General features: G+C 38.3%; 1 protein-coding gene across 1 annotated transcript in view; it reads left to right on the plus strand.

The window, feature by feature from the left end:
* Window positions 1-12,638, plus strand: part of LOC306864417 (protein unc-13 homolog B-like) — a gene marked incomplete at its 5' end in the record, with an annotated part of 36,838 nt that extends 24,200 nt beyond the window's left edge. The window contains 10 exons of the mRNA XM_079408426.1: window positions 1,568-1,656; window positions 2,748-2,894; window positions 2,980-3,103; window positions 3,423-3,473; window positions 7,061-7,138; window positions 7,241-7,388; window positions 7,815-7,871; window positions 8,651-8,743; window positions 8,837-8,996; window positions 10,318-12,638. Of these exons, the coding sequence (XP_079264552.1) occupies window positions 1,568-1,656; window positions 2,748-2,894; window positions 2,980-3,103; window positions 3,423-3,473; window positions 7,061-7,138; window positions 7,241-7,388; window positions 7,815-7,871; window positions 8,651-8,743; window positions 8,837-8,996; window positions 10,318-10,603 (1,233 nt within the window). The 3' untranslated portion in view covers window positions 10,604-12,638. The remainder of the gene's footprint in view (window positions 1-1,567; window positions 1,657-2,747; window positions 2,895-2,979; window positions 3,104-3,422; window positions 3,474-7,060; window positions 7,139-7,240; window positions 7,389-7,814; window positions 7,872-8,650; window positions 8,744-8,836; window positions 8,997-10,317) is intronic.
* Window positions 12,639-13,336: the final 698 nt, after the last annotated feature.

The raw sequence follows: 13,336 nt of genomic DNA on the forward strand, positions 1-13,336 counted from the left end.
CAAATACATTTAAATATATTTAGTATTTAAATTGTAATAATATTTGACAATATTAATGTTTTACTGTTGTTTTTATCAAATAAATGCATTGGAGAATAAAAGGCTTCTTTCTAAAACATGGTTGGTTTAAAAGCTGTAGTTTATATGACAGTTTATAAATATATATATATATATATATACACACACACGATTAATCACAATAAGCAAATAGTTCACCCAAAAACTTTATATGTATTTATTGTTTGAATGGTATTATTTTCATAAGTCTTGGAATATCGCAAACCTCATATAAAAATATAAAATAAACCAATATTTAGTTTAACCTCATGAGGTGAAATAAACCGTTTTCTCACTAGATGAGAAAACTCTATTCTATTCTATTCTATTCTGTACCCCGTTCATAGAGCCTTTTGGAATGTCATCTTTTCATTTTAATTTTCACTCTTTTAACCATCACTCTAGTGTTGCCCCCGTACAGCACAATTTTACTGTACTTTTATATATGAGTGATCGACATATAAAAACAGATCTTGATAGATTTTTTTTTTTCCTCAACCCTGCCCATAGATGGACATCTCAGAGGACAAGGTGTGTATCGAGTCCCTTGAGTCAGAAAGTGATTCATTTGTCCCTGAATTGAAATATAAATGTACTTTTTTACATATTACACATTCAGATATTCATCTTGATTTGCACTTGGTACATAATTATACACCACTTCTTTATATCTCTGAAAAGCCTGAGAAAGCAGACAGGGAGCAGAAGGTGAGACTCGGACTTGTTTCTCACTCCTGTGTTTTTCAAGTCATTTAATATCTGTTCAACCAATCACTTTGATAGATTTCTGGTTGTGTCTCAGCCTTCCTATTGGTCCAGAAATCAAGAAAAATAAATATGTATTTGATTGAAAGAATGAGAGATTGTTCATTAGCACGTTGAACATTTTTTGATTGGTTGATTGTGGTTGGTACTTTGGGCCAATAGGATGGTCAAATTCAAATGACCCTGACTTTTATTGCTTATGATTGGGCGAACATGAGGGCAGCGGTATTGTATCTGCAGTACACACTATATACTACTAGTATTCTGTAGTATACCAGAATAAATAAACCCATAGCTTCTCCTTCCCTCAATCCTGCTCATTAGTCTTGTTATTTTACTGGGTTATGACATGATTGTTGAAATGACTAAAAGTGAAACATCCCTTTGCTCTTTCTGAAGGTGGCGGTCAGCAGTAAACAGGTGGGTTACGCAGCCTGTGCAGTTATACTGTGCATGTGTGTTTGAGAGCTCATAAACAGAGCACATGTACAGTAGAGGACTCCAGTTCGGTCTTTCTTTATTTCCTCCCCTCCTTCTCTCACTGGGACTGTGTGAATTCTACAGGCTGTTTTGCCCAATCACCGTAAACTGTTGTATTTTCATCCCCTCTGAACTGTTAAATCATCACATCAGTGTTATGACGATGGTGTTTTGCATTGGGTGAAGTGATGTTTTTTGAAATAATGTGATGGTGGAGAGCCTCAGAACTAATCGGAGCTGTTTGTGTGTGTTTCTCATTCTGCAGTTGGACACGGAGGCCAGTGACATCCTGAACGATCTCCAGGTCAAGCTGAACAACGTCTTGGACGAGCTGAGCAGCACCTTTGGAAACACGTAAGTGTTTATAGATCATATACATATGGGTTAATCACATAATAATGTACAGATTATAAAACCCAAAACAAAACATTAAGAAATTATATTTTGCACAAAGGAAAATAAGCCAGGAACATTTGTATTTTCACATTCTTTTCTGACATTTCTTTCAAGAGAATTAAGCACATTTCCCCCATTTCTTCAACATTTTTTGTTTAAATAATTCTCTTTTAATTTTTGTAGCACAATATTTTTTACTGCATTTTTAAAGCGTAAGTTCAATATAATTATTTATTTCTGAATTTATTCTTTAAAAATACAGTAAAAAAATTGGTGTGTAATTGTCAATATTTCTTGTGCTGTCTTAAATTTACACGAAATATATAATATATCAATATATATAACTTAATATATTCAGAATAATTAGGCACAAGGCAGCACAAAAATACTGACAATATTAAGTTTACACAATTTCAGGATTTGCAACTTTTACAGTAAATACTTCACTATTTATTTATTTATTTATTTTGGGTTAGATTCATGATAATTGGGAGGAATGTCAGCTTAATGAAAATATTATTTGCATTTGCAATGCTATTTTTGTTATTCCCAGTGGTGATTCTCATTACTGTAACAAAGTATTTTTATTGTGTCGAAACATACTGATATAAATACTAAAGAAATGACTAAGCATAATAAATATAAATACATTAATTATTATAACTATTATTATTTTTTATTATAATTAAGAGAATCAGAGAGGATGCTTAATTGACCTAAACGTAACATAAAAACAAACACAATTAAGAAATCTCAGTTAGACGAACAGGCTTTATTTTCGTCATACAAATTTCTTGACAGGTTTCATTACACTCATCCACTTCTGCAATTAAGTTAAACATATGTAGGTCATCATTCTATACTGTAGCTTTGGTGCTCTTGAAATGAATTTAGGTTCTAGTCTTCTAGTCATATCTCAAGATCTCTGTTTTGAGTAAAGATTAAAATCTCCTAAATTAATCTACATTCATTTGACACTTTTGCCCAACCCCTCTTACTTCAGTCTAGCATGTTTCTTCTCATCGCCGAACTCTGATCTTCCTCTGTAGGTTCCAGAGCCGCATTGATGACTGCATGCGTCAGATGGCCAGTCTGCTCTACCAGATCAAGGGTCCCGTGAACGCCAACACCCGTAACCAGGTGGAGGCCGACTCCGATAACATGCTGCGGCCACTGATGGACTTCCTGGATGCAAAGTTAGCAAAACTCTCCTCACCTGCACAGAAACTATTATTACTGTACCTGAAGCCTGTCCTGATCTGTGTGTGTGTTTGTGAGCAGTCTGATGCTGTTTGCCTCTGTGTGTGAGAAAACCGTGCTGAAGCGAGTGCTGAAGGAGCTGTGGAGAATTGTGATGAACAGTCTTGAGAAGACCATCATCCTTCCTCAGGGCAATGACACCTTTGTAAGACCTATATGGCTAAATTGATCCTAAATACATTGTAGTTTTTTTTACAGACAAAGCTGCTTAAAATGCTTTTACGTTTTATTATTTAGTCCCTAACAATGTTATTTGACCCCTAAACACTTCATTTTAAGAGCCAGTGGCTCATTGGTAATTTATTTATTTTTGTGTTTCCTGTAAGAACTACATCAAGTCTTGAATGTTTTTTTAAATTAATGATCTCCTTATGTTTATATGTTAACATGTAAAATCCATGTTTTACATGTAAAGATTTCTTTGCCCACTCCAACGCTGTAACACCTTTATCTCTTCCTGGCAGGGAATGATCTTTTCAGCGGCTAAAGAATTGGGTCAGCTCTCCAAACTCAAGGTATCGCTCCAGGCTTGTTTAATCCAGACTATGATCTCTTTAAACCAGCTCAGAGCTCAGCAAGAGTATACAGATGAAGAGCCTCGGTTTAAATGCGATCTACATGTTTATGTACCATCACATGCTTAAAACTGTGTGCTTGTAAACAGAATATCCCATCAAACCTTTGGCCAGAATTTTTCTGTATTTCTGACACCATGACTTTTCTTGTTATTGTGATTTTTATATACAACATGTGACTTTACATCTCATAATTGCAAATTTTGTTCACTTCATAACTTTTTTGTTCTTTTTTTTTATTTATTTTTTATTATATCTTTAAATAACGTTTTTTTCTTTCGTCTTTTTTTTTTTTTACGTAGACTGGCACGTGACATGCAGGAAAAAACAGTAAATTGCACGCTCAATATAATAATTTGTTCCCTCGTTTTAAAGGGGTCATCTGATGCAAAATTCACTTTCCAAGTTTTTGAACATACAGTATCTCACAGAAGTGAGTGCACCCCTCACATTTTTGTAAATATTTTATTATATCTTTTCATGTGACAACACTGAAGAAGTGACACTTTGCTACAATGTAAAGTAATGAGTGTACAGCTTGTATAACAGTGTAAATTTGCTGTCCCCTCAAAATAACTCAACACACAGCCATTAATGTCTAAACCGCTGGCCACAAAAGTTAGTACACCCTTAAATGAAAATATCAAAATTGGGCCCAATTAACCATTTTCTCTCCCCGGTGTCATGTGACTCGTCAGTGTTACAAGGTCTCAGGTGTGAATGGGGAGCAGGTGTGTTAAATTTGGTGTTATCGCTTTCACTCTCTCATACTGGTCACTGGATGTTCAACATGGCACCTCACGGCAAAGAACTCTCTGAGGATCTGAAAAAAAGAATTGTTGCTCTACATAAAGATGGCGTAGGCTATAAGAAGATTGCCAAGACCCTGAAACTGAGCTGCAGCACGATGGCCAAGACCATACAGCGGTTTAACAGGACAGGTTCCACTCAGAACAGGCCTCGCCATGGTCGACCAAAGAAGTGGAGTGCACGTACTCAGCTCAGGTTGTGTTTGGGAAATAGACATATGAGTGCTGCCAGCAGTGCTGCAGAGGTTGAAGGGGTGGGGGGTCAGCCTGGCAGTGCTCAGACCATACGCCGCACACTGCATCAAATTGGTCTGCATGGCTGTCGTCCCCAAAGGAAGCCTCTTCTAAAGATGATGCACAAGAAAGCCCGCAAACAGTTTGCTGAAGACAAGCAGACTAAGGACATGGATTACTGGAACCATGTCCTGTGGTCCGATGAGACCACGATAAACTTATTTGGTTCAGATGGTGTCAAGCGTGTGTGGCGGCAACCAGGTGAGGAGTACAAAGACAAGCGTGTCTTGCCTACAGTCAAGCATGGTGGTGGGAGTGTCAAGATCTGGGGCTGCATGAGTGCTGCCAGCACTGGGGAGCTACAGTTCATTGAGGGAACCATGAATGCCAACATGTACTGAAGCAGAGACTGGGCTGCAAGGCTGTATTCCAACATGATAACGACCCCAAACACACCTCCAAGACGACCACTGCCTTGCTAAAGAAGCTGAGGGTAAAGGTGATGGACTGGCCAAGCATGTCTCCAGACCTAAACCCTATTGAGCATCTGTGGGGCATCCTCAAACGGAAGGTGGAGGAGCGCAAGGTCTCTAAAATCCACCAGCTCCGTGATGTCATCATGGAGGAGCGGAAGAGGACTCCAGTGGCAACCTGTGAAGCTCTGGTGAACTTCATGCCCAAGAGGATTAAGGCAGTGCTGGAAAATAATGGTGGCAACACAAAATATTGACACTTTGGGCCCAATTTGGACATTTTCACTTGAGGGGACAGCAAATTTACACTGTTATACAAGCTGTACACTCACTACTTTACATTGTAGCAAAGTGTAATTTCTTCAGTGTTGTCACATGAAAAGATATAATAAAATATTTACAAAAATGTGTGTTGAAAGTGTGTACACATCCATCCTATAATGATAAAAATCCACCCAGTGTTTTTTTTTTAAAATCCTTATTTTAAAATCTCCTTTCTCAAATCAGGCTGTTCTGAGGTTCCTGTCAGAATGACGTAGTTCTGTACAGACCGCTTCCACGATAGTTGATTGACAAGCCGTCTTACCTTAGACCCGCCCTGAGAGAGCTGTCATCACTGGCGCTAGGGCGGGGCAAAAGGGCCCCTCAGTTTTCTTAGCAAACGTATTTATTTAAACCGTTAATGGATAATTAATTGGAGGAGCATGGCCGCACCATCTGCAGAGTGTGTTCGTTTTGAGCAGATCAATCAGCTTCTGACTTGAAGCAGTAGCTAGCCTATCAAAGTAGGCTACCGCAAGAGCGATTTGCAAGCAGATGCGGGTTTGTGGGCCATGCCCCCCCCCCCCCCCCCCATCCTCTCCCCTCTTTGTTGAACGTGTTCGAAAGTGAAAGTAAAATTGGAACAAATAGCGCGCATAGGAAAGCCATTGCACGCTTTTGCGAGTGTGCAGCACCTGCATGCGATCAGAGATTGCATTTCCCCCTCCAATTTTATGAATCTTTGCAAATCGCCTTTCCTAATAACATGCTAGTTAGCCAGTTTCGCAGCTGAAGCTTACAGTCTGCTTGTCACCCCACGGAAGATAGGGACAGGGTCAGCAGAGCTCATTAGCATTTAAAACAACACGGACTAGAATGGCTTACTAAAAACAGAGCTGATTTTGAGATGGGATAAAAAAGGTGTTTTTTACACTAACATACTTTGGTTAAAATTTCTCAATGGAATAGACTTTTCATTAAGACCCTAAAGAATCATATCAACTTGTAGAAAATGGGCATCCGATGATCCCTTTAAGTAAATTGTATGCTCAATATAATTAGTTCCCTCGTCTTAAGTAAATTGTGCACTCAATATAATAATTAATTTCCTTCCTTGTTTTAAGTAAATTGTGCACTCGACATAATAATTTGTTCCCTCATTTAAGTAAATTGTACGTTCAGTATAATTTGTTCCCTCATTTTAAGTCAATTGTGTGCTCGAAATAATTTGTTCCCTCGTTTTAAGTAAATTGTATGATCGATATAATAATTAGTGCCCTCATTTTAAGTTAATTTTGCACTTAATATAATAATTTGTTCCCTCATTTTAAGTAAATTGTATGCTCAATATAATAATTAGTTCCCTCGTTTTAAGTGAATTGTACGTGCAATATAATAATTTGTTCCCTGATTTTAAGTAAATTGCGCGCACTAAATTATGATTCATGCCCTCGTTTCAAGTAAATCGTGTGCATGACAGGAAGTACAATAAATTATTTTGTGCACAGGATTTACTTAAAACAAGGGCACAAATTATTTTCTGTGCATGATTTACTTAAAATTAGGGAATAAGTTCGGAATAAGTAAATCGTGTGTACATTTTTATTTTTTTTCCCTGCATGACATGTTCAGAGCTCCGTAGTTTTTTACTCTAAATTGGAAAAAAGTTTCCATGGGTTTCTGGTTTCGGAAATACAAATATTTTAGCACATCACTGCTTATATTTACAAATCAATACTTGGCTCTGTAGGATCACATGTCTGGTGAAGCTAAAAGCTTGACGCCCAAGCAGTGTGCGGTCATGGATGTGGCCCTCGATACCATAAAGGTATAAATTACATTTTCTTTAAAAGCAGTAATAAATTTCCATGTTGTTTCAAAGCAGTGGTGTGTACACATCTAATATTTGATTATTTGCTATCTACTGCAGCAATACTTCCACGCTGGAGGAAACGGTCTGAAGAAGGCCTTCCTGGAGAAGAGTCCTGAACTGTCCTCGCTGAGACATGCGCTGTCCCTCTATACCCAGACCACAGACACGCTTATCAAGACGTTTGTCACTACTCAGCATGCTCAAGGTGACACATCCACGCAGTTTGATACACATGACAGACTTCATAACATCAATATTAGGAAATAGTATGACAATTTAGTCATTTACTCCTTATGTTGTTCTGAACCTGTATGACTTGCTTTCTTTTGTTGAACATAAAAAGACCCCCCCTTATATATTTTTTATTTCCTATTCAAATTTCTTTAATTCTTATTGTTTGATTTCCTGGAGATACGTTTGTAAAATACACTAGGTGGCATTATTGAGCTGTGGATTTATTTGTGTACTTTTTGTACTGAAACTTTCTCTTCTTCAAGCTTTATCCGTCTCTTACTCCTTGTGTCTACTGTCCATGTTTCTCTGCTGTTGTTACGGTTCTTTGTCTGGTTTTTAACGCTTTGCTTTTGAACTTTCTCTTCCAATGCTTTTCTGCTTCTGTCTCTGTCTCAAGTGCATAATGGGAAGGGTATGAGGATAACACCTAGTGAGAAAATACAGCCGTCTAGGGGTAGGTCACCACAGACTCCCTGAGACCCAAGTACTCTCACGAATAAATCACAGCCCCCTCTCCACATCTATTCCTAGATGTGTTTTGTTTTTTTGTCCTCTGATGTGGTGAATCTCACAATCACCATGTCATATTTAATTCCAAACTTAAAATAAAGAAATGTTATTTTACATTAAGAAAATCAAGCCTATTTTTGGATCATTAAAGACCCCATGAAATTGCGCAATTAATTTTTTACCCGATGTATTAGTATTTTTAATAGTCAGTAGTCTGATTATGGCTGTGAAACCTGATTTGCTACTTGGTGTTGTAAGGCAGGTTGTATTAGTGGTATTTTCATTCTAGAACTAGTTTAGGCTCTGTGATCCCATCGTCATTGTCATCACTTCCTTTTTCTGTAAATTCGGACACAGGCCCAGCTGGTACATCTTTCCTTACGTTTGTCTTAAAAGCTCCATCATGCATGTGAGGCCTGTGATTTACACTGTGTTTGTGTACCACATGTACATTTGTGTACCATATTTTGGGGAAAAAGTGAGCTAAAACTGTCCTCCTTGAGGGGACATTTAAGGATGTTCTTGTTTGTAACAACAAGATAAAAATAAAACCAAAAATATTATTATTGCTAAAATGCAGGACATTTTCTGTTAGGGTTAGGTTGTAGTAATTATTATAACTAGCTCAGTATAAAAACAGCAGTAGTCTATGGAATGTCACCATTTTGATAACTGAGTAATGTGTGTGTGTGTGTGTGTGTGTGTGTGTGTGTGTGTGTGTAGGCTCAGGAGTTGATAAACCAGTAGGGGAAGTATCCATACAGATCGACCTCTTCACTCACCCGGGCACAGGAGAGCATAAAGTTACAGTTAAAGGTAACTCTGATTGCATTTTTACCATGATTAAGCGAGCTTCATCTGTCCACAGGTGTATTTTCTGATGGCTGAATTACATGTCTTTGTTTCTAGTTGTGGCTGCTAATGATCTGAAGTGGCAGACGTCTGGGATGTTCCGGCCGTTTGTGGAGGCCACCATGATCGGCCCTCATCTCAGCGACAAGAAGCGCAAGTTCACCACCAAATCAAAGAACAACAGCTGGGCACCCAAATTCAATGAGACCTACCATTTGTGAGTGCAAAATCTAGCCGTTCACAACTAATGAGATTAATGAATAACAGTACATTAAACAATGATGTGCGAGGAAATTAATTGAGACCACAAAATGGATGCTTCTCTCTCTTTCACAATTTTTGAAAAAGAAAACATGATCATTGTACAAATAATATTGCCTGAACACCAAAACAAATAAAACATTTGAAGGCTAAAAAGGCGTTACAGATAACATGGATGGATAAACAGAGATGGATGGATGGTTAAACAGATAGACAGATGGGTGGATAGATGGATGGACAGATAGACGGGTGGATGGATGGATGAACAGATAGATGGATGGATGGATGAACAGAGGCAGATAGGTGGATGAATGGATGAACAGATAGACAAGTGGATGGATGGATGGATGGATGGATGGATGGATGGATGGATGGATTAACAGATGGATGGATGAACAGGGGAAGATAGGTGGATGGATGGATGAATGGATGGACAGACAGAGATTTGTGGATGGATGGATGAACAGATAGACAAGTGGATGGATGGATGGATGGATGGATGGATGGATGGATGGATTAACAGATGGATGGATGAACAGGGGAAGATAGGTGGATGGATGGATGAATGGATGGACAGACAGAGATTTGTGGATGGATGGATGAACAGATAGACAAGTGGATGGATGGATGGATGGATGGATGGATGGATTAACAGATGGATGGATGAACAGGGGAAGATAGGTGGATGGATGGATGAATGGATGGACAGACAGAGATTTGTGGATGGATGGATGAACAGATAGATGGGTGGATAGATCATGGATGGATGAACAGATAGATAGACAGATGGGTGGATGGATGGATGGATGGATGGGTGGATGGATAAACAGACAGATGGATGGGTGGATGGATAAACAGACAGATGGATGGGTGGATGGATAAACAGACAGATGGATGGGTGGATGGATAAACAGACAGATGGATGGGTGGATGGATAAACAGACAGATGGATGGGTGGATGGATAAACAGACAGATGAGTGAATGGATGATTTTAAAAAGAAAACCGTTAAACACTTGAATTATAAATATTGAATTATTAAATATTTATTTGCCAATATTGGACATTTAATTGTTCATTTTAGTTTTTAGTGATTTATTTTTCTCAGACAAAATTCTATATATTTTAATGTAGATTGTTTTTCAATTATTATGTGTATGAGCAAGAATTTAAATACGCATTCATTACTGCATCTCTGCATTCAATAAGATTTTAAAGAGCAAAGGGAGAGTGACTGCTAGTGAATCATACTCGTACCTTCTCTCTCTCTCTGTGCAGTATTCTTGGGAACGAGGATGGGCCGGAGTGTTATGAGCTGCAGGTGTGTGTGAAGGACTACTGCTTCGGCCGTGCGGACCGTGTGGTCGGTATCGCCGTCATACAGTTGCGTGATGTCGCGCCGAGGGCCAGCTGCGCCTGCTGGTGTCCACTGGGCCCACGAATACACATCGATGACACGGGCCTCACCGTCATGCGCATCCTCTCCCAGCGCTCGGGTGACGAGGTGGCCAAAGAATTTGTCAAACTCAAGTCTGAGACACGCTCAGCCGAGGAGGGGAGGTGAGGACATTCCTACAGCAGAAGATCTCAGACTCGTGTTGAACGTACATCAAAACTGTCACCTTTTTGTGTCCACACCAATGTTTTTGCTGCCCACTGACACCTACAGAGAAGGGCTTTCAGCGGCACGAGAGAGGCCATGTGACATGATTTATAAAGAGCAGTGGATGAGGGGGGAGTCATCCAGAAGAAAAAACTGAACACAGTATTTTTTTCAAAATATTGATATAAAAAAACACACTCACACATCCAGCCACTAACAAACTAGCACAGGACTAGTTAGGGTAGATACCAGATACCCGTAGTGAGGGATAGACATACAGTACTGGGTTATTTTGTGCCAAAATTTAGTCTAATTTAGTTTTTTTTTTTTTTGTCCATTGCATATTTTGTAGATTTTAATAAATTTAATAATCATTGCAAAAAATAAAAACAGACATGTCTATCCCTCGCAAATATGTTTGCAAGAAAAAAATGGTGTCAATCCCTGACTTGAGGTCCTTTGACATCCAACCAGTAGATGGCGCTGTGAGTGTACTGGGTCATTATTTTGGTAGCGTCTGTAGTAGAATAGAGATTCCACATCCATTCGTGCACTTTTTCCTCTGTAAACACCCCTTTTGCCATGTGTTTATTGCCTTATTTTGTTGATGCTTTGAATGTGTCAAGTTGAAATGTAATGATTATGATTGTTATGAATGTTGTGGCTCCAGAGACAGTGTTTGTGTCCTAGGGGCCAGATCTCATTCACTTAGTGTTGTGGAGTGATTCGTTGCATGAATGAACCAGAATAAGTAATCTGAACACACAACTTGGGGTGTGGTGGGGAGTTTGTAGAGAGATATCAAATACATTTCAGTCCATTTCCGAGTTAGCTCACAACGTGACGCATCCCTCAGCCGAAAGTGTGCCTTTCTTACAGGCTTTGTGACCGCTCAGATGATGGATGACCAGTTTGCACCTCAGCCCACTCTTACGGTCACCATTCATTTAAAAAGCGAGCGGTACTTCAGCCATCCTCTATGACCAGTAGGTGGCAGCAATAATCTCCAGTTCACATTTACACCTGCTTCATCACCCACAACAAAAGACAATGCAGCATCATCAGACAGTACTGAAGCTAAAAATGTGTGAATGCTTTAATGGGGTGTCGTGTAATATTTTTCAATACTTTATATAAAGAAAAGAAAGCGCTGAAAAAGAATCGTCTGCTGGGGAGAGAAAATACGAACGTAAACAAATATCAGATCAAGCTCAAATGTGATCACTGATCAATTAAAGATAATGAGTAGGTGTTTTTTTTTTTCAAAGCGGCCTTATTTGTTCTGATATTTTCTATTTAAATTATTTTTAACTTGTTTTTTTTTTTTCTTTTTATGTAAAAATTAGTCATTTTTTTCTGTGAAGTCTTGTTGTTACTCCGTTTCTTCATTTTGAATGACTGATTTATTTTCTTTAGTTGTTAATTTTGAGGAATTTTATACTGTTGTGCTTTGTTTTTCCAGAAACAACTGCAAAAACAGAGGAAAAAGACAGTAACACTAGACTTGTCCCCTCATTTGTTGCCTGTGCAAAAAGTCTCACCTTGTAAATCCAAATTTCAATGTATAAATACTGTATTTTTCACGAAACACTGCCAATATGTAAATGTATGTTGATATTGCCAATCATTATTGTGACTGTTGAATCTGTTATTTATTTCTGTACATTTCTCACTTCTAACTCTGTGTCACTTTATATACGGTTACCGTTGTTTAGGCCAGCAGTGTTTGGACTGTATTTTAGGAGGGAACTGTCACTCTTTGTAATATACACACATTCCTCGTGCCAACTTGTGGAAGTTCTCACTTTATTTTTAAACTCTTGAAACAATACTGACAATTAATACTGGCATGCATGGGACTTTACTCAGTTTTACTGAGTTTACTCACATTTCTGAAGTTATATTGGTATTGTACACAGTCACTGACAAGGAAAAATGTGTTATTAAAATGTATGTGTGCACACTCCAACAAATGAATTTATACATAAAGTCTCTTAAACTAATGTTTTAAGCTGGTTTGATGTTATTTTGTGAAAAAAAACCTATTTGTATGAGAATTATTTCACTGAAACATTTGTCAAACTTTCGCTCTCAAATTTGATTTCAGTATCTGGGAGCACAATTAGAACTACAGCAAAATTAACGAAACAGACCTACTGCATGACTTGAGAAGACTTAACATATAGCGCACGACCAATATGAACTACTCTTATGAGCTTTTATAGTGCTTGTTGTCCTTATTTTAGCATCTGTCCCCGGTTACCTGCATTATATGGAAAAGCACAGCATGAACATTCTGCTTAACTATCTTCTTTTGTCATTCACAGACCATAAAGGTTAAAATGGTCAAATGACATCATTTTTTATTTCGGTGTCACACTACACAGGTTAACATTGTGGTTTGTGCAGTTTCGACACACTGAGCTATGGTTCTCATGTGGGAAATTTGAGTTTTAATCTGGCATGCAACATTTCCCTATTCTCTACCCTCTGTTTGTTGTCTGTATCAACAAAAGAGATAATAAAACAGCCCTTTCCTGCAGCTGACGTGTGACATAGTATGCCGTAAACGCAAGCTTGAACCAATATCTCAGTTGTTTATCCTACATAGCAATTAGGGTTCATAGAAGAACTTTCTACTACGCTATGAATGAGCAAACCGCTTGAGAAATAAAACTATTCATATCTGTCCAG

This window comes from Barbus barbus (genome assembly GCF_936440315.1).
Source record: "Barbus barbus genome assembly, chromosome: 45".
In the NCBI taxonomy this organism is placed as follows: domain Eukaryota; kingdom Metazoa; phylum Chordata; class Actinopteri; order Cypriniformes; family Cyprinidae; genus Barbus; species Barbus barbus.